The 24,979-nt window shown below is 40.5% G+C and overlaps 1 protein-coding gene across 9 annotated transcripts in view; it reads right to left on the bottom strand.

Annotated features, from left to right (window-relative positions):
• The window catches only part of TASP1 (taspase 1), a 62,438-nt gene that overhangs the window by 7,714 nt on the left and 29,745 nt on the right, over window positions 1-24,979 (bottom strand). For 5 of the 9 annotated variants that reach the window (XM_083435255.1, XM_083435254.1, XM_083435256.1 and 2 more), the window contains 5 exons: window positions 21,709-21,828; window positions 18,863-18,941; window positions 12,460-12,570; window positions 2,525-2,635; window positions 1,838-1,911 (listed from right to left, as the gene is read on the bottom strand). In XM_083435255.1, coding sequence (XP_083291381.1) covers window positions 1,838-1,911; window positions 2,525-2,635; window positions 12,460-12,570; window positions 18,863-18,941; window positions 21,709-21,828 — 495 coding nt within the window. The remainder of the gene's footprint in view (window positions 1-1,837; window positions 1,912-2,524; window positions 2,636-12,459; window positions 12,571-18,862; window positions 18,942-21,708; window positions 21,829-24,979) is intronic. The other 4 variants (XM_083435258.1, XM_083435252.1, XM_083435260.1 and 1 more) reach the window with 2 other exon arrangements.

Genomic DNA, 24,979 nt, shown 5'->3' with positions numbered 1-24,979 from the left:
TACAAGAGCAGTTGGTTTCTTAAGCATTAGCAGTTAAGTGGTCATGACATTTGCGGTTTACTTTCTGGAAAACATTTGCAGCCATAGGCTCAAAAGAAAGAGAAGGATTAACTCTCCTAAAGGAAGGTCACAAGCATAATTTAAAAGTGAACCAAGAAGAGCAGCTGTGTCTGTCAGCCCAATCACAATTGCCAGCTGGAGAATTTGCCAGCAGTATGATAACAATGCACACCAGATGTCCAATGAAGGTTCTGCAAGTAGGAAAAGATCTCTGGGCAAACTGAGCTATTAGCCTTGTTAGCATCAATGCCTCATAGGCTGCCTTCAAGCCACATACTACCCTAGTACTACATGAAGTTTAGGATTATAGCACTTCTAATCTAACATTGAACTTGCCTAGCAATACAGCAGTAGTAGCTGTAGCACCCCTCTCTCCCAAAACACTGACTCTCTGGGAATTAGGGAGATAAGCCATTGGCATAAAGACATTTGGATGCAGGAAACTGGATACTGTGAGGTGTCGTAAGGAACAAGGGCGCAGAGTGCAAGCTGAAGGATTGACATGTCTTCTTTTTCTGAATCTATATCAAGTGTCATAACACAAGTCCAGAAGAGCAAGGCATCAAAGTGACAGATTCCTTTTGATAAGGAATATTTTTATTGTGTTTTTTTGTACAATGCCATAAAATATTCACAAATGGCTAAATCAGCAACTGAACAGTACTAGTTTGGCTTGCAGTATGACTAGTTAAAATAAAAGCTTGAAAGGAAAACCTGTCTCTTTAATTTTACTTCCTCCCTGCAAAACACCTGATTAAAAAGAAACCCAGACATAGTTGTGTTGCTTGTATCTAGACCATTCAATGGGCAGGCTTATTGTTCCTTAGCTTTCTCAGAGACAGGCTTAACTTTCCACCCACCAATTCCATCTTCTTACAAGCCATTGAAACTTATTTACATTAGTTTCATTTCATCAGTGCATCTACTTTTGCTTTATTCCATAACTCTGATCCCAAAAGTATTTAGAGGTCAAAGATCTGGATGCAACTTTCAACTTGACCAAGCAGCAGGAGCAAAAGGAAATGCTCTTGCCAAATTTTTTTTAAAGTGGATTTGCTGAAGAGCACTATTCATTTTCTATTGCTTATAATCACTATTTCAGGTATGCTATGCCAGAAAGAAGCCCACTCAAGACATCATGGCCAAGCATAATTTGGTAATTGGGAGCACCCTGTGGCCTATGGTATGAACAACTTAGGAAAAGGGGATGGTGCATAAGCACAAATAAGCACCTGTGATCATTGAACAAATAGCATGGCCATGATATCTGAACTGGGCCAAGGCTTGGTATAGACACCGAAAGACAGAATCCAAATTCAACCAGGAAATTTGCAACCCTTCAGCATCCTTTATTTTTGTTTTGGTACAAGAAAAGGATAGTGAGAAAACACACCCCAAGATAACCACAATTTTTTACCCACTAAGTCAGGGGTCAGTAAACTTTTTCAGCAGGGGGCCGGTCCACTACCCCTCAGACCTTGTGGAGGGCTGGACTATATTTTGAAAATAAAAATAAAAATGAACAAATTCCTATGCCCCACAAATAAGCCAGAGATGGATTTTAAAGGAAAGCACACATTCTACTCATGTAAAAACACCAGGCAGACCCCACAAATAACCCAGAGATGCATTTTAAATAAAAGGACACATTCTACTCATGTAAAAACACGCTGATTCCCGGACCGTCCACGGGCCGGATTTAGAAGGCGATTGGGCAGGATCCAGTCCCCGGGCCTTAGTTTGCCTACCCATGTGCTAAGTATTATTTGTGACTTACCTTAGCTTTGCCATCCTGTGCTGACATATACCCGACACACATGCTCTCTGTTGTATGACTCCACAGGAACTCTACTATGGGTTTAAACACAACAGTAATGCTTTACTTATTAAGTGTAAAAGAAAGTCCATGTAGAGCCATGCTCACAGATGGCAAGAGAAATCATGCTATATTACAGGCTATATTATATAGCTAGGATTATCCATGTCTTCCCTTCAGGAGAGCATAGTAGAAAAACCTAGCCACGTACTATCCCCCATAGTCTTTGGTGAATAGAAGAGGCAATTTTCACCAATTTCCCCTTCAGCACCCTGCACTCTCCCAGTCACATTCCATTGCAGGGGCTCAGGGAACCCTTGAAAACAGAATGTAAGGTAGCAAGAAGCAGGGAGGGGGCAGAGTAAGAAAAGAATAATTGGCAAAAATGGCTTTCTTCCAGCTTTCACTCATGGAAACCTTTCATGGAACAAGCAGTCTTCCGCAAATGGAGGAACGAAACTGGAAACAGCCAATAGTAAAATTCTGACATCTAGACAGCTTTATGAGCTATAACTAATTGATATGAGTTGTAATTTGTTGGCGTCCATTCATCTTCCCCCAGCTCTCACAAGCTGTAGTTAATGTAATATATCTAAATTAAAGAACTTAAAAATAAGATATTCAGTAGGGCTTTCTTCACACACTTACCTAGTAGAGACTGCTTATCCTGTGGAGAGTTCGACTCTGCAGAACACCGACAAGATCGAAGAACTATCACACCTCCGAGAACACCATCCTCGTTGGCTAAAAAAGGTGAACCTGGGTAGAAATTTGGGGGCGGGGGGAGAGAGAGAACCATGAAAATCGTTTTTTTTAAAGTGCACTATATAGTACAAATTTGCCTACATATGTTTTAAAACAAGTAGCATTTTTCTGTGTATCTGAGGAATCACTTGAGTATGCAAAAAATAAAATAAAAAATCTCCCTTGTCTGCTGGTGGTCCCATTTCTCTGTCCTTCACATCAAATTAGGCCCATTACATTTCTCATTAGAGGAAATGATAAAGGATACAATTCATGTTCACCAGGAGCGTTTACTGCAAGACGCATCCTAATGCATGCGGTCATTACCTTCCCCAAGAGGCCAACATGTGTCTCCCATATGTAGAATCAACCACCTCACTCCTGTCCAAGGTTGTGCAGTGCAGGTTACTCAGTATACATGTAAAGTTAAGAGCTTGTTTGTGTTCCGGTATACCCTGCACCATATAGGAAAGGGAGGGAGGATCCAATTAAGCCCTATAGCAGAGGTGGGGAATCTTTTCCAGCTCAAGGGTCACATTTCCTCCTGGGCAAACTTCTGGAGGCTGCAGGCAAGTGGTGGGCAAAGCCAGAGACAAAAGTGGGTGGAGATTCTTAACCTCTGTACATTAAGGAGTACTATATAGCACATTTGAGCCATAGAGAAGTCAGAGGTTTCTGCACACACATCTCTCCACCCAGGCAAGCAACTGGCAGTAACACATATTCCAGCCATCTGACTGGGTTGCCCTAAGGCCATAGAGCAGGGCCATTGATGGGTATGGCCTCAGACAGAGGAGTGGCCTAGACGACAGAATTAGGCCCAGGGGCTCCCTACAGAATCCCATCCCATACTGGCAGAGGCATGAATCACTCACTCAGATTGAAGCATTTCAGCTACTCTTCAAAGCATTTTGAAACATTCTTTTCTTGTGTTTTCAAAGAAGAATAAGCACGCTACCACTGAAGTGACAATAAACAGCAGTTCCTAAATTACTGGGACTTCTACGAGTTGCAGTACCCACTACTAAAGAAAGCTGGCCAAATCATTGCTGTTTGCATCCTGTGCTTTCCGTGCTGAGAAGCCCGTCAGAAACGTTGGCAAGAGAGCAGAAAACAACTGTCTGACAAATGTTTCCTTTCAAATTCAAAACATGCTTTTTTGAAAAAAGGTGCTATACCAGAAGCTGTAATTATTTTTAAATTAGCCAAATAAAACTTATGCATTCCCCTTTTGTGTGACTTGAAATTAATGTCATACGCTTTCAGAACGTGGAAAGTATTTTATGGTTTAAATATGACCTAAACATCTTAAGCCACAAGATTAAATGCAAATGTAACAAGTTAGTTAAGGCCAAAAAGTCTTTGATCACACATTTGCTAAATGTTTATTGCCCTAAATATCGAGCAACAACAGTGAAAAACAACCATTTCATTTATTTTTACTTGAGAAAAACGTACGTTTTTGACAATTTTTTTGTAACCTTGGATAAAGATGTGTTTTTTCATCATAAGGTCTTTGAGTACTCTGCACAAAGATGGTACAAAACACTGAATGCAGATCCCGTGCAAAAGCTGCTGGAGGCCAAGAGGCCTTGAGCAGCAGCACTGCCTGAAACAGAGTTCAGTCTTTACACCCATCCCAAAAGAAGTGCTCAAGGATTTTGGTATCCATTCCACAGACTGTCACACTCTAGCAGAAATGTTCCTGAGATCCCACAAATCAATTAGCAATTAGTCAAGTAACATCCTGAGCACTCTAAATATTAACACCGTAATTTTTTGTGGGGTGGGGTGAGGCTAGAAACATCAATCTAGGTGCCAGCCCAATCAAGTTGTTTAACTAGCTTGTCCCACTGATTTCTATGGGACTTTAAGTGCAACTAACTTTACTTGCTTTATGGACCACTATCAACAGATGTCCTTCTACTCATGGAAAGATTGCTTTATACCACACCAAAAAAGTGAAAACTTAGGGCCACACTACAAGTGACTGTCATATGGTTAGCCTGGGAGTACAGGCTTTTTTTAAAAAAAGCAAGCACTTGGAGGTGGGCATTAACCTTTTGCTCCCTGCTACAACTCTAATCTGGAGCAGCCCCCCAACCTCTGCTATTTGCATGGGTAACAGTGCTTGTACTGGAGCCAATCTCTTCACCATGCGGGAAGAATGAGAGAGATTTTAAACTTCAAGCCTCTAGCTAGAACAACCAAAATGTGAGAAAGCACTGTTTGCTTCATGATTGCTGCAAGATATGTCTGCAGTACATAGCTGGGTAGCTAATGATATGAAGGTAACATAACGTTAATCTTAGGGATATAGTTCAATCTATTTCACAAAGCCATAAGCTAATTACTACTCCAAGTAACAGCTACAATTAGTTTCTCCAATACCGGTGCTTAACTTTTGAGGAGCACAAATGTTTTGAGGAGGCAAAATGTTTAACTGATAAGCTACCTTTCACAGATAAAAACTCAGCCGCTGAACAGAACCTAGGAACCAATGTGAGCCTGGCTCACAAACAGGAACTTTGAGGCCAGGCCTGACAAATAAGGAGTACTCCAGGCTCCGGGACCTTAAAAATGGGTGGGAAATATGATCTATCAAATGAACACAAAGACCCCAGGAACCCCCTAAACTTCCCAAAAAGTATCTGAGAGACCTAGGAGATTCACAGTGATAGAATCATAGAACTGTAGAGTTGGAAGTGATCCTGAGGATCATCTATGTATCTGTCCCATACGGGGATTGAACCTGCAACCTTGGTGTTATCAGAACCACACTCTAACCAACTGAACTACCCAGGCATGTCTGACTTTTTCAAGGGGCAATTTTTTTATGGCCGGCTTTATGAATCAATATGCCTGCCCACCCCTCCTCAAAAGCCCAAGAGGGAACTTACTCTGGTTACAATAACTTCGAGAAAGGCTGCAGCAGCCTGCTCATGGGCTTTCCCTTCATTCTGGATTTCTGAAGATTTAAATTTATCTAAACAGATTGCAGGTTCCACCCACCTTCAAAAACGTATTTTTGAATAATGCCCATCTGCCCCAGGATGACCATTGGTCAGAATGGATGGATATTGTAGTCCAACAAAGTCTGGAGGGCATCAGGTTGGGGAAAGCTTTAAATACTAAAAACACGAAGACTTCAAATACAATTTTTAACGTTAATTAACAATTCCGACATATAAATGGATAACAAAACCAAGCTATCATGCTCTTTGCCATCTATCATGTTACTAGTCCTTTGTTTATGCTCTAGGACGCAATGAATTTTAAACATGTTATTCCCAATTCTTTTTTAAAAGCAACATTTCCCCATTTAATAACTAACATAGCTGAGTAACGTTAATTACTACATGAATTTTATTAGGTTCATATTCAATAAAGAAATTCCTGGGTCCTAACCTCATTCTTACTTATTCTAGTGCAATAAAGGAAACTTTGCAACATGTCATTTCCATACCAAAGCATCTTTACTGTGTAAGGGGAAAACATGTACCATGTGATGTGCGCCTACACACATGTGAAATTACTTGAGACGCACCATCTCTTTCCTGGGAAGGAAAGGGGGTGTCAATAAAGGAAAATCCATTTGTGAAACATCTTGACACTTTCTGAATTTGGGTATTTGCTAATATAAATTGTGACTAGGAGGGTCTTGTAGCCAGGACCATCAAGTAAAAGAAGTAGCAGTAGTACTATGTGGAAAGTGAACAGCAGTTCAAGAATACTTGTCACTCCATTTTTCGAATTCACTGAAGTTTTTACTAGCAGTATTTTGAGACTTTGAAGTTTGAAATATAAATATTTCTACTACATTTCAAGCTGCATAGTAACATCTAAGCCTGTTCATAAATAAAGATTTACTCAAAAATACACACACATAGTAAACAGCAACCATGATTTGCATCAACAGGGTGGTCAGAGGGGAAATGTTACCCAGATTTGTGTTGGGGGGGGGGGGACCCAAATCTAAACTTTTATTGAGAAGATTACATTATTTTCTGGAGGAAGGGATGCAGTAGATCTAGGCTCTGATCCAAAAAGGAACCTCATAAACATGGAAGGGCAAGAGTTTTTACTTTCTGTACACTTTTCATAATAGCAGCTAATGCTGCTGAAGAGATAGGCCAGTGTTCAGTTTAAAAGGCAGCCACCCTCCTCAGTAGTGAGTACCACTGTTGCTTTTTGTAACTGCGAATCATCTGTGCATGCTTTCAGTCTGGGGACAGGAGAAATGACCTGGAAGAGGGAGAAGAGAAGCAAGAGATGCTGATACCCACAGCATTCTCAAAATTTCTGATGTGCCCAAAGGTTCAAAAAGATGCAACATCTCTTGGGGACTCATTTGAGCCAAAAAGCAGGGTAGAAAATTGACGGCAAAAAAACCAGTAGTCCTAATGGCATCTCCAAGTCCTAAAGGAGCTCTAAAGGATAGCAGCCAAAATAATCCCCCCACCCCAATGGATCAGCACAGCTGTCGAAACAAGATCAGAATTTTGTTTCACTTGATTAGTTTCCACTTCATATTAACAGAAAATGAGTTCTTAGGTTTGATGCTGGTCTACATGTATCAATCAGTGCACACATAAAACCAGTTAATTTATTGTACTATTTGACTCCTTGGTATCTACCATCAAGAACAGACTGCATGGCATCCCATTTAGTTTTATTATTCTCACACACAGATAAATACAGGCGTCTCCTCACTTACACACATTTTGACTCATGTGCGACCGCCTATATGCACAGTGCTGGGAAATAAAGCAAACAATTTAAACTGTAAAAAGGCACAAAAACGGCAAAAATGGTCCGAAAAGAGCAGGGAAACTGCAAAAGTGACCCACAGCCAAGCACTAGGAAGTCTACCTCTGAATCAGAGCCAGGCCTTTCAGGGTACCAGTCTACCCCACCCTCCTTGCCGTTGTTTCCACATTGTCCTCTCCAGCGATGAGGAAGATTGAGAGCCTCCATTCACGCCAGTCTGGTAAGTGCTGCTGCTTTTTAAAGGGGTTTTTTTCATGAGGTTCCAGGCTTTTAGAGGGTGTTTACAGGCTTTTTAGATGCTGTTCCCCACTATTTAACATATACACGCGGTACCTGGGAACGTAACCCCTGCATAAGTGGGGAGACACCTGTATTCACATACAAATTGAGTTTTCATGAATGTGGATCAACATACTGCAATATTAAATTGGATACGTAAGAAAAAGTGTTTTTCTTCTCTGCAGTGTCTGTTGTCAGTCTTAAAGGCTATACATTATACTGTATGTGCACAGGTACAAATATAACATCTGCAAAGCAGTATTTGTGCTAGAAACTGCTCGGAAATGTTTTCAACAGCCTCTACAATGTTTGTAATGCAACAAATGCCAAAAGTAAGTCTAATAAATTTATACGGATCACCAGTTTAGTTTTCATCCTACAGAACTGTGTACACAAATACTTTCTTTTAAAGAAAAATGGTTGGCTAAATGTTATCAATTATCACACAAAAATATTGCCTTTATGCAACAGCAATATTTAGTTGGGACAACGCACGGTTTAGATGGCATATGCTCAAGGGAGACAGATGATCATGCCAATAATTCTTTGGTACCAATCAGATTCCAAGGTTTTGTTTTGTTTGTTTTTTAGAACAGCTTTTAAACCAAGTTAGATGGAAACAATCCAAAAATTCAATAGACCTTTGGCTCCGCTTGCATGGCAACAAGCAATGGGGTACAGCAAGGAAGCTTTCAGTGGGTTTTGAGACCTACTTCACAGTACGCTTTGGCGAGGTGGGGGCTGGAACAGCCAGGTCTCCACTCAAAGGTTTTTCCTTTCCATGTTAATGATGTGAATGCATGTGTTACTGTTTCTAGGTCAGAACTGAAAACAAAGTGTACTTTTTTAACTAGACTTTATAGGGTTCTAAAGTTCCATAATCAAAAGGCTTCAAGCTAGCTAATGAGTTTCATGGAGAAAAATGATGAAGGAATTTCCATTTTCCTTTCAAAAACAATTCGCTTGCGTGCCCATGATAATGTTGGAAAGGATGCTTGGTTCTGCATGCATGTTTCAGTATGCCTGAAGTTCCATACTTACAATTTAAAAATCATTTTGTACTTTCGGAGTATATTGAAGAAATGAAAGCATTTTCTTCAACAAAAACAAACTCACTTGTTAGCTACTGTTAATTAGGCGTCCTGCACAGAAGCAAATAATAACAACTTTCCCTGCCACTGGTTAACATTTCCCCCTTTTTTATATCATCAAGGAGGTGGTACAACAAAGGAAACAGGGTGAGCACTTCAGGACAGCAGAGAAAGCCAGTAAGAAGGTTTTGATTGACAGACCTAGACTAACACCCACACCATATATTTAAAGCAATCTTTTACCACTTTAACATTTGTAGCTTCACCCAAAGAATTGTAGGAACTGTAGCTTAAAAGTGCTGGGAACTGTAGCTCTGTGAGAGGGTGTCCTGGCTAGATGTCATCAACCAAAAGGAAAGGCTGCTACCCCAAAACTATATGGACCTTTGATAGGTCTGTTGCTCTCCTCAGTGCTTCTCTAGGGCAATTTGGATTCTCCCCACACAGAATTACAGGGTGGGGCATCAACAATGAGCTAGCTGATGGGACCTCCTTCCTTCTCTTGGTTAAAAAAAAAGTATAAAGGTAAAGGTACCCCTGCCCGTACGGGCCAGTCTTGACAGACTCTAGGGTTGTGCGCCCATCTCACTCAAGAGGCCGGGGGCCAGCGCTGTCCAAAGACACTTCCGGGTCACGTGGCCAGCGTGACATCGCTGCTCTGGCAAGCCAGAGCCGCACACGGAAACGCCGTTTACCTTCCCGCTAGTAAGCGGTCCCTATTTATCTACTTGCACCCAGGGGTGCTTTCGAACTGCTAGGTTGGCAGGCGCTGGGACCGAACGACGGGAGCACACCACGCCGCGGGGATTCGAACCGCCGACCTTTCGATCGGCAAGCCCTAGGCGCTGAGGCTTTTACCCACAGTGCCACCCGCGTCCCTAGGGAAAAAAAAAGAAAAAGAAAAAAAAGTATATCTGAAGGTAAAAGACTATTTAGAACCCATCTGTCTATGCCTGATGAATGATGATACCATGGGGACAGCAAGACAGCTGCTTCATTCTGGAGGTGGGGCATCCTTTTTGGCCACAGAAGCAGCCACCACAAAATGATAAAACTGCAAGGAGAAGATTCAAATAAATACTCCCTTTGCAAAACAATGCAAGCATCAAAAACACACACACGAAAAACCACCACTATCAGGTTTCCAAAGGTTTAAAAGTACTTTACATGCAATTCTACACATATTTCCATTGTTCGCTTCCCAATCTGCCTGCCTGCAAAACAGGATAAACATTCCACAAGCTGCATTCCACAAACTTGGCTGAATTTGAAAGGACTAGACGAGTTATAAAATCCACTGTTCTTTATGAAATATGCTTATGTATACAGAATACCATTTCCACTCTGCATCAGACCATTGTGTACATCATCCTACATCTTCATTAAACTATCTGTATAAAAAAAATAAACAAACCAGGTATTCTACTGTTAACTCAATCATCATTTATGTCCTCCGCAGTGCTTGCTATAAATATCAGATGACAAAAGACCATCTGCCACTAATTCTGCCCATCACCTATTTTTTTAAAAAAAATATCCAGATGTTAAGTCAGGTATTCCCAAGTGGGAAGAAATATTCCCAAGCCTCTGTAGATATCTGAATTATGAAAAAAAAGTTGAGGGGGGGGGAAAAGAAGGAACATCAGCAGAAGTGTGGTGGAAGAAAACCTGTATTCAGCTGCCCTTGAGGCTAATATTTTCAGTTCTGACTATCCTTTTCAGTTATTTCTTGCCGAGCTATTATTTCTCTAAAGATCTGTACTGTTATAGTAGACATTTTAATGTTACCATAAAGCATGCTACTTTTTAAAAAAAAATTGAATTTGAGAACAAGTCATACTGTCATAAGAAGGCTATTAGCCTATTTTATTCACAGTTATTTCATAGGAGAGGGAAAACCTGCATCATACATTACACCTCAAGCAAACTTTTGTATCATTTAAAATCAACAGCAGGAAAGTTTTTAAGAAAAGAGCTATTCAGCATATGCCCAGTATTTTTGCATAACCTCTTAGGTGTACTTTTGCAAAAAGTTAGCTGTGCCGATTCCGAGAAACGGCAGCTTTTAGCAAACCATATGCTGGGGTTTCAGGATTCTTTGGACCCAACACTGAAATATTCTGTCTCTAAAAAGTTCCCTTTCAACCTTTCAGCTAAAACACAGTAGGGCTCCCCCCACCTTCACACAAGGTTATCAGCACAGAAAGGCATGTGTTGTACTTTAAAAGGCTCTAAGCATCCCTTTCATAAACATTCTTATAAAAATACAGTAGTGTTTTGTGAAGTAGTTACTGGGGAGGGAAACTATTCAGGATGTTGTTAAAATTACATCAAGGTCTTAATCAAGTTAAAGAGCCATTCACTTTTCCATTGTTTGTTTTAGTGACTAATGTGACAGAAGATAAACTAGAGGTTAGGGCTATCTTAGATTTTGCAAAGAAGGCAGATTTCTTTTTTAGGAGCCCTCACATAAAACAAGAGCATTAATGTCCTTTTAATCATAAATAAAACACATATTTCCAGGAATAATGAGAGCCAAGCCAAAACAAGATCATTCTAATTCAAACACTGCTACTATGACAAGAAATCTACTCAGTAATCCTCATTCTGTCAATTCTTGAAAGGGCTTTTTCTTGCCTAAAAACTAATGGCAAACTTTCAACAGAAAAAAGTTGTCCATATTTAGCAAGCTATCCCAAATGGAAAATAGTAGTACTAGTAGTCCTAATAGTTTAAGTCAACAAGAAGTTGGTTGAAATGGTTTCATAGAAACATTCTTAATCCATATTTTCAACACATGCACACATCCCTTCAACATAATCCGTTACAACTTTTGGGTAAAATTCCATTTCTATTAAGGGCTTAGGATTTTGTTGCGAACCTCTTACACATTCAACCACCTACACATTTTCATTTTCAAACATCCACACAACAAAGCAGGTGGGATTAAAGAATCAGAAGGACAGCACAGAAGAAAAGGTATTGAAGTAAAAAAAAGTAGGAAACACAAAAGCCACCAAGGTGTTCCTCAATATTGCCGATTTATATCTCTCTTTTATACTCTGAATTATTTCATGTGTGTGTTATACACACTATAACTATCGGCTCGTGTCACAAGACCCCCTAACATACCAAAACTATTTCTGCTGCAACAGGCTTAAGACAAAAAACAACAGAGTCTTCTGGAACTCTGAAGTTCAAACCCCCCCCCCCCCACCAAATAGACTAGACTGCATTGCATTGAGCAGGTATTAGTCCCCAAAAGCTAAAGCTCTAATCAAGGTGTTACTCTTCCCGGTGTCACAAGCCTCATTTTTTTTGCTGCAACAACAGCACAACATGGCTACACCTCTGGCAAGACTCACCTCACTTGCTCTATAAAACATTTACTAAAAACTGCCTGTGCAGAGTAAAAGGTTTAAGTGAAACTGCTTGCTCTGCAGATGTGAAGCAACACCTGTCTCCATCTAACACAGAAGGTGAACTCCATTAATGCCAATAACCAGCACTATGAAACACTGGCTTCTTGGTGTTTAAGGGAGCATGGGGACATTCTAAGAATACCCACTTGAAGCAACGCTAGGAAGTTTGTGAAGTGGAACACTGGTACAAGTGTCACTTTGGGGAGGATCAGAAGAGAAGTAGACAGACACCAGCTCTTAGCCTCTTCAGATGTCTGCTAACAAATCTTGTACTTACTAATAAACTTGTTTTGCATAGTTTCTAGTAGAGCCTGATGAGCATCTTCATTTTGCAAAGCACACGAACATTCTCTGGCCAATAAGGTCCGTACAAGGTGCTCCCCACAACCTACACAAAACATTAACAAGCATGGTTAACCTATATCTGTACGATTGGAGAAAGCACTAAACACAAATTTTGGGGGCAAATCATTGCAATCTTGTCTCTGCGCAAATCCCAAGAAAGATTTAGGAATGTTAAGACATATGAACAAAGCAGGAAAATAATGCAAAGGAAAAGAAAACATTTAAAAAGTGAAGGCATCAGTTTTATTCTGTATTAACTCGTATTTCACAATGACTTAGGATTCCACAGCACAGTGAAGGCTGTAGTGTCAAGTACAACCCAACAGGCTTACTTTCAAGAAAATGCCTACTTATTTAGGCCTCAAGTGTCAACGTACAAAGTGTTTGATAACCCTTCTCTCATCCATGCCTTCCCTAACCTCAAGTTAAAACATTTTTTATTGATTAACTGTCAAGTCTAATTTATACAGACACTCAAGGAAGCACATAGTTGTGCATCAGTTAAAGATATACCAGTTTTAGAAATACAGAAATCCTTTTGATGTCAGAATTTTCACAGATTGGTTAGGGGGATTGGTTAAGAGCCAGTATAACTAAGTTTAAGGCAACATTTCTCTTCTCACTCACTTCAACCAGATGCCAGGAAAGCCATTAACTGGAAAACCCTCCTATTCCCATTTTAAAGGGTTAAAAAGCTACACCCTAGGTCTGTACAGTGGAACCTCGGGTTGCGGACGTGATCCCGAAGCGTTCATAACCTGCAGCGCCGCACCTGCGCGCGCACATGACGTGATTTAACACTTATGCTCATGCACGAGCGGCGAAACCTGGAGTAACCCTTTCCGGTACTTCCGGGTTCCTGCGGTCCACAACCTAAAAGCATGTAACCCGAAGCGTTTGTAACCCAAGATACCACTGTACTTTAATGAAAGTAGGGCAGAACATTTTCCAGAATGGTGTCTGACTCAAGCACACCAGCAAGAACCTTTGCTTTGTCATTTCAATAGATTTAGTTATGATTTCTGTGATTTTTAAGACCACAGATGCTCCTAATTAACTTTATTCCCAATGCCATTCTCAGGACAGAGGCTTCATTCAAGGTGACAGATTTTTTTCAGCATGAATGCAGGTAACAACAATGATAGCTGACTAACATAGTGCTTGTGGAGATAACTGTGCTACAGTGGGCTCAGACAGAGTAACGGTGAACCTGTTTCTCAAATTGAATGGAACAGACAGGATCCCAGAAATTTAGTCAGCCGCAAACCTTGGATTCGGCAGTAAGAGTTTGCCAGCTGTAATACACCCAGTCCTTTTCACCTCCAAGTTTGTTGGCAGACTTCAAGGAATTCCAGAACACAGCCGGGCAGCAAAGACACACCCTCTGACTTTACCAGCCGATGGCAGATGAGCAGAAAGCTCTTTTATGCTGATCATTTTTGCGCATTCTATCCATAAATGTACGGCTGACAAAGAAAAACTGTGTGCCACAGAAAACACACGTGTTGTGGCTTCCTCTCTTGTAAATGCTCTACCTGAGCTATGACTTAACTTCTATGCTTTGAAAACGAAAATAAAGCTTGCATGACAGCTTATTTCTACTACACATGCAACACAGGAGTCTCTCTAAATACTGGCCTCGCTCTCAGATTGAACCAAACCTGTGTCTTAACTATACCACTTCAGTGCAGGGGGCTCACGTAACTGAACTCTCTCCACACATAAAACTAGGGTTCTAGTCTAGACTTCCAAGACATCATTTTTGCATGGAGAATAATTCAGTTGTGTGAGCCGCCACCAGTATCCCAAAGCGTCTGCAGAACCGGATTGTCTACTTTCAATACAGTACTGCACTAATATGTTAGGAAAATATTTTTATTTGGCAAGGGACAAAAGAGAGAGAAAAGAAACACGCCTTTAAGTTAATTTGGCTCATAATATACTGGGCTAAAAGGAGAACACACACCAAGATTGTTTAATCCCCATAAATTCAGCCAAAATCTCACTGTTCCAACTTACTTCTAGCCATTAAAATGGATTCAATGTGAAGGACTTGAACAATTCCAGTGAAAGACTCTAGAAGTCCTTCTAGATATGACCATAAGGTATACATGAAGGATAAGAAACCACCAGGAGAAGTTACCCAGATTTGAAAGTGATCAGATGCTTTTGGAATGGTATCTGAATGAGATGTATTCAGGTTGCTCAAAACAGTTTATTTTTACCTGGCTTTCTTTCCTCCCCTCCCCTCTAGATTTCAAGTGCTCTGGGTTGGTTTACACCATATATTTCCTCTCATTTCAATCCTTTCAGCAAAACCTGTGAATTCAGAATTTGGCCTGTCAACTTACCAGTGTTAGGACTGTTTGGCAAAGGTTGCAATTCTAGACACACATACCATAATGGGATTTTCTTTTAAAAAATGGTTAGGATTGTGCTGAAAGTTACATTACCTTCAAAGAGGATGGCCATATGAAAAAGAGGACAGGGCTGCTGCATCTTTAATGGTGGTGTAGAAGAGGGAATTTCAGCAGGTGAAATGTCACGCAGTTGCCATGCCTGTTTTCATCTGAACATCCTACCTCCAAGTATTATGGAAGGTTTGCTTGGATTTTATTTCTCTGCACTGCAAATGAATAACTTTGCTGTGAGGTGTTTCTGTGCACTATGTGCAATGTCAATACCTGAAGGATTGTCTCACCCCTTATAAATCCAGTTGGTCACTGCACTCTGCAGTCTTGTACAGATACCTTATTATCAGGAGATTCATTTCACACCATGTAAGAATCAGGCATTTAATATCATCGCAACTACCCTTTGGAAATTCCTCCCTTTTCAATTTTAGACAAGGCATCGTTTGTTGTCTTTTCTTTTTTTCTTTTTAAACAATTTTTATTTTTTCCAATGCAAAATCATAACAAAAATTACAAACATTGAATCCAAAAAAATACTATACAAACAAACAAAACGGAACATACAAAAAGAAAAAAAGAAAAAAAGGGGAACAAAACAGAATCAAACGAAAACGAAAAAGCACACATTTACAGGAAAACAAAACTTGTTGTCTTTTCAGCACCTACTGAAGACCTTCTTCTAGCAAGCCATTTAAGGTGAGACCTTTCTCATTCTGGATCTGTACCGGAATTTTAATGATTTTACGGTCGTACCTCAGCTCCCAAACGCCTTGGGAGTCGAACATTCCAGCTCCTGAACGGCACAAACCCAGAAGTGAGTGTTCCGGTTTTTGAACGTTCTTTTGGAAGCTGAACATCCGGCGGGGCTTCTGATTGGCTGCAGGAGCTTCCTACAGCCAATTAGAAGCCACACTTTGGAAGTCAAACATTTCTGAAGTCAAACAGACTTCCGGAACGGATTCTGTTCAACTTCCGAGGTACGACTGTATTTGCTTGTTGTTCACTGCCCTGGGCTCCTTTGATAGGGATATAAAATTAAATTATTATTATTTCAGTACATAATCTATGCCACACTAGCCCAGCAAAGTATCACTGGAAAGCTCATGACACACAGCCTTAGATCAGGGCAATGCCACCTCTTCTACTATCTGTCTCTGAGCTTTATTTACTTGAGGCGTCCCACAAATGCAGAACATTTTAGGCCACAATTGGGTTTTTTTAATCTGTTGGATTTATTGGCCACTTTACTGTGCACATTTCAGAAAACAAGGTATATTCAAACTTCTCCAGATGATTTCGTATTTCCCTCACGGGGCAAGAAGCAGATAAGTGTGTGTGTGTGTGTGAGAGAGAGAGCATTCAACACCTCCTCCCCCAGCCACCACTTTAGTCAAACTGGCAGCCCTGTGTGGTTTCAACGCGAGGAAAGAAAACGTTGTGGATCTCCTGCATAACATGGAGTTTGGTTCTCATTTACTCATTATAATGAGTTGCTTCCAAAGTTGGAGGAAGCATTTACAGGCACAGTGTACATTACAGTAGTCCTCAAAACGTATCTAACATCTTTTGCTTTGCCATTATTAAGCCAGGAAATCATTTATAGAGGGCACACCATTCAGTTCTGGCAGTATTTCAGGTATTTTACAATGAAACACTGAAAACATGCAAAGTTTAACTGTTAACAGTGTAACCCGCTTTATCAGTTTACATGACCATTTACTACCATATGTATTGTTTCTCGTTTGAGCTTGTCACAAAGCCCAGCACCTACACCATGCTCTCCCCCCTAAGCAGATTTCTGCACTTTAAAGTAACCACAACAAGAGCCTTAAAAAAAAAACCTCAGCATAGGATAAAGTAAAACATTACTTATTATTCCAGCCCTGCACCTCAGAGTCATCTAGCAATGGAATAAAGATGGCATAGCAAAGAACTTCTGTAAAGCAAAAGGGTTTCAGAGCAGCATGTCACAGAAACAGTTTTCTGCTTCTTTTGATGGGCTTTCCTTTCAAGTCAGGAAATTAGAAGCAGGTGTGTCAGAGGGCACCCACATTCATACACCACACTGAAACACACACGTTTTCAATTTTCAAACATGAAAGCAACTCCTATTGAACGGAGGGAGAAATGAAAACCCAGGCCCTCTTTCTGCAAGCCATATGCAAAAGGCTATGAGGGAGAAAGTCAGGCAGCATGTTAATAGCTCGTGAGCTATTGTTAGATACTCTTGCCGCAATAGCTAAACAGCTCTGGAATCTAAACAAAAACAGAACTGCACACAAAGACATTAAAATTGTTATCTGCTATGCAACACTATAAAAAAAAACCAATCAGCATTGTATACTACTTCAGAGGTGGCACTCATTAGTATATCAAAACTTGCTATGTAGTATTTTGAAGAGAGTTTCTCAACGTAGCATTTTAAGTCACAATGATAAATAGTAAATAATAAATAAATAAAACTACATACGTGTACATACTATAGTATCTCCCTATTCTCCCTGCTGTTTTCAAGGAACAATTCCTGATAAAACTCTCTCCTTCTTTCTCTATATATACATATAATACTGTAGATGCAAACCTATTTTGAAGAGATTTCAACATTGTTGAAAAATAATTTTTGGAATAATGCAATTAGGAACAAGCATGACTTAAAGACTCTGGTAGGTAGAAAGAAACTCTGGTAGCATGATTTAGATAAATCAATTGTTATTTTACTTGATTGTCAGGAGCTAACAGAAGGGTTATACCAATCATTATGATTTATGCAACATAGAGGAGTAGGGCAAAAAGACAGGTCACTGTCTTGACAAGTTTAAACTCTACAATATGATAGTAAGGAGTGAAGAAAAGGAAGCAAGAGAGAGGCAAGATAGTTAGAGTATGAGATGGTGTTACTACAGTAATACTACAGTAGTGGAAAGAAGGCACAATTTGCTTTCTACCCCCCCCCCCCCAAAAAAAAAACCCTACTACAACTACATTTTAAATGAAAATCTATGACTAGCCTTGTTCAGGATTCCTAACAACATAGACTGCATATGCAAAGCAGATTGCTGCAACCAACAGGGCAGTTTCTCCTGCAAATTCCAAAGATCTCAGAAGCCCACTCTGCAGTAACTTGGAGCAGGGTTTTTAGTGTGGCTGCCCCTATTCTACGGAATAGAATTCCCATCGAGATATGGCAAGCGCTCACTAGGCACCCCTTTCTTTGCATAAGTATTAATGCTTACATATATAAATATATATGTATAAATTCCACATGGTTCCTTAAAACAAGTTACTTCTCAACAGCAGTTCAAGGAAGATAAAGCCAAAGTTAATTTTCCATTACAACACCTCCAAATTTTGAAATGAGTTTATTAGCAACCATTGTATAGTCTTTTTGTGTGTGTAAAACATGAGGTGCTGGTACTCATATCTTGATAAAGCCACTTCAAACCATGGTTTAAACCATGGTTTAAAATTACAACTAAATCAAGGCTAACTAATTTGGGGTTTGGAAATAAGTGATATACAGAAAACGTGAGCTTCCAATCTCCCTCTCATGGCTGCACTGGAAAAGAAGCGAAGGGGGAGCACAAACGTCCAAGGCTTGCTCGTGCAATACTAAACCATCATTTAGTTTTGCGTCGTTAAATGCACAGATAAATGTTTCATAACTATTTATTCTTTAACCTGGAGCAAGCATGATTTTTGCTGCATTTTGCATGTATCTGTATATCAAAGTTAATCTGCACATTTATGATTATGGTAACAGCATCATCTTCCCATTAATGTGAATCTGAATAAGTAAGATAATGGAAACAGTAGAATCTATTCCAGTACTTCATATAGGTCCATCCATAAGAATATATTTCAAATAATTGTATATAGAAGGAAAATAAGTTCCGGTGAAATATTTGTAAGAACAGCAAATACCTGAGGTACTCACAGCTGTAGAGTAAGGGTTCTGAATTCCCAAGTTTTCAGCCCAGCACCCACATCCGTAAAGAGCTGCCTGACAGAAGAAGAAGGAGGATTTACAAAAGAAAGAGAACTATTTGCCCCTTTACACCAAGTAAAACTATTGGGTAAAGAATCGTTTCATTTGTTCATCTGCAAAAGGTGCCATATACCTCTATATTGGTAAGAATTGTATAGTCAGGTCTTTCATCCATGTGATTCAAATGGACGGCCCATTTTAGACATAATGATCTCAGTCCAATGCAAGCAAGTGGTGGATGATTCTATGTTAGGTCCATAGTATACAGATGAGAACCCATTACCAAGCCTACATGGTAACAGTGGTGAAGACAGCGTACAAACCATACTTCCCTGTCATTACTGCATCTTCAGCATGCCATCTTGTGGTGCTTTTTCCAGGAGGTCTGGGGGTTTCTCCAGCTTGGCCTACATAGAAATGTGAAAGTACCCTCAAGGGCACGCTGTAACATGTTCGCTAAGTACTTTGCATTCAACTTGACATGGATGCCACTAGTTTGGCACTTCAATCCAGGGAGGTATCCAGAACACTTAGCTGGCCCTTCCCTCCTCATGCAGCTAGCAGAGGGGGATTAACTAGTTGGATCCAGGCAGTGTTAGAAACTGAGATACGAAAGCTAGGAGCTAAATGGCACCTTAAACCTAGGTTATGGGAAAAACAACAGAATGTCTAGGCATGCTTTTTTATAACAAGAATACAAAGCTGAAAATGAATGAACTGCAGCTAAATTATTATTTTCACATGTTCTAGTCCTTCCCCTGCCCACCCGCCTAATTTTTAAAAGAGGGCCTCTTGTCCAGTCTTCAGAGAGTAGCTGGAAGTGGGGAGGCAGAAAAAGGTCCTCTTTCCTTGCACTCTACAGTTTTAATCTGAAATCTTAGGTGCAGTACTGCGTCCAGAGCTCAGAAACTGCTCACGCTAATGAAATTCCTTGTCGCAAAATGCATCTAGAACAATGGGAATTGCGAACACTGGATCTAGGGAGTGATAAATATCTTAGAGAGAAAGAGGGTATCCCTGGCACCCTGAAATAAGCAGTTAAGAGACCACTCCTAAAAGAGGTCTCTCCAAACCTTGAAAAATGTAATCATTATAGGGTGATCACAAACACCCTTTCTGAGCAAGATGCTCAAGCAGTTGGTTGCTGGACAGCTCCAGGAACTCTAAAAATGATACTGATTATCTAGACCCATTTAAATGTGGAGTAAGTCAGATATGATTTTGCAAAATGAGAATCTGAAAATTTTATGGATACACTCGAGTATTTTTATGAAGGTTTCGACCTACTTTGTACTATTACTGTTTTAAATGTAATGAATTATAAACTGTATGAATGAGAAAGGCAAATGATTTCGAACAAAAGTGGGCTCTGCAAGAGCCAAAGAGGGGAAGTAAGTTGTAGCTGCTAAAGGTGCTCTCAAATAAATAGGACTTTGCCTTTAAGCAAAACAATCAGATCAAAGGAAAAGAACATTCCTTGGACGATGAAACGGCATTATTCTAGGGCGCTTGTGTCCATTTGCCTAGAGGCACTCTGATCAGGCCAAAAGTTTATGACCTGTAGTTACATATCAATAAAAGGTCTTCTAATCCAAGATAATGTCTGCAATCAAGAAATCAGTCTAATGCCACATATCAAGAGACTAAGCAAAGTGTAAGAACTCTTGGCACATGGTCACTCCTAGGATAAAAGCCTGTGAAGTAGTTGAAGGAGCAGTGTGAAGCTTTTACCATCATCATCCAGCTGCCTTCGCTTCTCTGTGCTCCTAGTCTGGACATCTAGTTAGATAAAGCAACGACCTAAGACGTGGAAGATTGGGAGCTCTGGAATACTATTACCGATGTGTTTAAGGTGGTTTTGCTGCTTGCTTTTTTTAAAATACACAAATTGATACCGTTGGGGCTAGTCTCTGTGGTTTCCTTCTCTGCAAGTCCTGCTCCCTGCTTTGCTGGCCTATTTCCAGCTGACTTACTCCAATTATAAAAGATGATGCTGAAGGGGCCAGAGACCATCTTAACTGTGCGTTCTGCAAGACCTGCTGTCAGCATACTTTCCAGAAGAGGAACTCTGGGTGTTATGGTCAAGAAAGCCCTGTTCCATGTAGCTACCAACCATACTTCAGACAGCAGTGGAATGTGGAACATCTCAATCAGCAAAACACAGTTTTTTATGTATCCTAGACCCATACCCTTGGGACACGGGTGGCGCTGTGGTCTAAACCACTGAGCCTAGGGCTTGCCGATTGGAAGGTCAGCAGTTCGAATCCCCGCAACGGGGTGAGCTCCCGTTGTTCGGTCCCAGCTCCTGCCAACCTACAGTTCGAAAGCACATCAAAGTGCAAGCAGATAAATAGGTACCGCTCTGGCGGGAAGGTAAATGGCATTTCCGTGCACTGCTCTGGTTTCGCCAGAAGCAGCTTAGTCATGCTGGCCACATGACCCGGAAAAAACGTCTGCGGACAAACGTCAGCTCCCTCGGCCAGTCAAGTGAGATGAGCGCCACAACCCTAGAGTCGTTTGCAACTGGACTTAACTGCCAGGGGTCCTTTACCCTTTTTTTTTTTTTAACCTAAACCCATACCCAAAATTATGACTCTGCTTATGATATCGAGCTTTTGGCTCATTCCCACTTACAATGATTTATCACGTAAAACACAGCTTTCTCATAAACACTACTTTTCCTAAGTTGTAAAGAATGTCACCCAGCCAGTTTTCTCTTTCAGCAAGTTGGGAACACTTAGGGTAAAATGCAACTCAACATGAAAACCCTACTAAGACCTACCTGACCAACTCGTCCAGGGTGCTTCAGGGCTAAGCCTCCACTGGACACTGCAGCAGCGACATTTCCTTCCTGGTCAACAACAACTGCTCCAACGGTATCCAGTGTTCCTGAGTCATTCTCCTATGGGGCAGGGAAACAAAGACATTGAAAACATACAGACTTGACAGTATTTTGATGCCTCCATAGATGAAGACCTGATTGGTTCACAGAGCCAGCAACACAGCGTGGGACCATTTATATCTCTTCACTCAGCCTGGATCTATTCCATATCCATTCTTTAAAATCATATGCCAAGGTAATTACTATGTAGCTCTTCTATCCAAGGTATAAAAATATAAAAGGGAGCAGACTTTTTCAGCAGTGGCACCAGAGTTAGGGAATAGCTGCCTTTACATCCCTGCCCAATCGTCAAGGTCTTTGGGGGAGTCACTCCTAGTGGCAACCCATGGCTTAGATGCAGACATTCAGCTTCTTCCCTATCACACTTCCAGTACCTACTGAAGACTTCTTTTTTTATTTCAGCAAGCATGTTAATCATAGAATCATAAAAACATAGAATCATAGAGCTGTAGAGTCAAAAGAAGCATCTAGTCCAACACTCTAGAATGCAGGAGTTTCAACCAAAACATTCATGACAGACGGACTGTCACAAAGTTCTTCCTGATATTTAGTCAGCATCTCTTTTTTACCTCTATTGTATTTGTGGAGTTTGATGTACATGTCTTAGAGACAACTAATTAAGAAGTATATAAATTGTTGAAATAAAAAAATAAAATAAGGAGGTTCATTGCTATTATTTTTCTTTACCTAGGCATTAACAGGTTTTACTAATTTAAAATGAGAAAAATCTGACATTTTATTGTTCTTTTATATTTATTTTGTGCTGTATACTGGCACCATATCTTAAATATGAACGGTAGTGTAAAATGTGTAAAAAATAAAGCAAATATCAAATAGCTGTTGCCTGTACTCAGTGGCTAAAGGAAACTTATCCATTAAAGTTATTTCCCTTTACTTGTCAACCAGACTTCCTGTCTGATCTTCCCACTGAAAGACAATGCCAAGTTCCCCATTCAAATTAATGCAGAGAGAAGAGCAAGGTATACTTCCCTCACTGCTGAATAATGTTTAGAGGTGGAAAGTCTGTGGTTCTCCAGATGTTGTCTGGCTACAGCTCTCATCAGCCCCAGCCAGCATGGTCAATGGTCAAGGATGATGAGAGTCCAGCAGCCTCTTGAGGACCAAAGGCCCCTTATCCTTGTGTTAAAGAGTCAAGCAGGCAATTCCCTGGACTTGGTAGGCTTTAAGTTCAGTAGAACAAAAATACTCCAAAAGGGCTCGCCACAGTTCTTCCTTTGATCTGAATGACATTAATGCCAAGTGAGAATAAAAAACAGTAAAACTAAGCTGTTCTATTTTGCCAGAGGGAGGCTCAAACTGGTTTTTAAAAGTTAGAAGGTTTATTACGAAAACATTTGAGAACCATTAACTGAGATTAAAGCTCTTGTAGCTTGTGGGCATAATCACATTCCATTCAAAAGAATACACCCATTGCCAATTAATTAACCCTAATCACCCACAAGCTCTGTCTTCACAATCAATAGCAAAAAGTTAGGATCACACACTCGCTCACCTACATTGCACTGAAAGCATGGAGAGAGGAGGTTTCTCCTTTTAGAATTCTTTAATCACACAGACTTGCATAATTTTCAGAATGTGCCCAAAGCAGTAATTGTTACTAAACGTTATTCAGCCTCCCTATTAAAGTTAATGAGGCTAATGGAGGAGTCTTTAGATCAACTCTACAGATGGCTAATCTAGTGTATGCCAAAACAGAGCAAAAGACACACTCTTGAACATCAAACTTATCTCTCTCACCCACAGGAAGTAATAATAATAATAATAATGGGTTAGATAACAAGGTGCCTAGCACGAGTGGAAGGGGGCCTGGATTTCAGTGGCAACTCCATTTGCCCATGCCTGCAATGGCCCCAAGGTTTGCCCCAACTCTCAGGAGCTGCTTTTTTGGAGGGGAGGCACAGAGAGGAGGGCTAAGAAAGTCCTATTACACAAACAGAATATTGTTAACAGTTGTTAAGATGTGGGTTAAACCACAGAACCTAGGACTTGCCGATCAGCAGGTCGGCGGTTCGAATCCCCGCGACGGGGTGAGCTCCCGTTGCTCAGTCCCAGCTCCTGCCAACCTAGCAGTTCAAAAGCATGTTCAAAGTGCAAGTAGATAAATAGGTACTGCTCCTGCAGGAAGGTAAAGGGCGTTTCCGTGCGCTGCTCTGGTTTTGCCAGAAGCGGCTTAGTCATGCTGGCCACATGACCCGGAAGCTGTACGCCGGCTCCCTCGGTCAATAAAGCGAGATGAGCACCGCAACCCCAGTCGTCCGCGACTGGACCTAATGGTCAGGGGTGCCTTTACCTTTAAGATAATATAATGTTTTCATTTTAATATTACAAAGATAGGAAATGCAACACAACTTTCTAATTATATTATTACTAAATTGATTTTGTATACCACCCTTCTTCACCTGAAGATCCTTGGGGACTTCACAACAGAAAATCAAGCTACAGTAATCAAGCAATACAATCTTACCTTCACCCTAAAAAGTCAAATAAAAGAGACAGATTTAAAAGGCAAACTACCATGCTCCCCCCATCAGCTATTTCACATGCATGACCACCTCTCTCTCATTCTTGTCATGTGAACAAAGCATACAAAATACTGTGGCTTGAATTCTGAGTTCTCATGAGCTGAATACCACTTATGGGACACTTCCAGTGCAGTAAGGGGGCAGGAGACTTTCACTTATTTGTCATTCCCTCTGCAGCCCCCTCCCCGCCCACCTGACCCTCAGAAACCTGCTCTGCTGGGTAGGGGGACCCAACAGAACAGGAAGAAAGGTGGCATACTTGACTACAAAGAGAAATATCCTTTCCTTCCCCAACTGGCAGCCTCTACCGGATTATAGTTCCTTCTGTGAACAGAAAGAGTCATTCCATTTGCAGAAGAGTAACTGTGGATCAAATCCTGCATCAGTGTCATAAAACAGGGGGAGAGGAAGGGGAAATTCCATTGGTCAAAGAAATCTCAAATATTTAAGAAGACAATGTAAGTCTAACACAATAATTAAACAATTCATTTTTTTAAAAAATGAACTGTTCAGTCTGTTAACAAAAGACATTTGGAATCCAGTTACTTATTTATTCAATTATCTAAATCACAGCTTGCGTTAGAGTATATATACTACTATGGAGTTCA

This window comes from Podarcis tiliguerta (assembly GCF_965153285.1).
Source record: "Podarcis tiliguerta genome assembly, chromosome: 3".
In the NCBI taxonomy this organism is placed as follows: Eukaryota; Metazoa; Chordata; class Lepidosauria; order Squamata; family Lacertidae; genus Podarcis; species Podarcis tiliguerta.
Note: the sequence above shows the minus strand (reverse complement) of the source record. Positions and strands in the feature narration are given on the sequence as shown.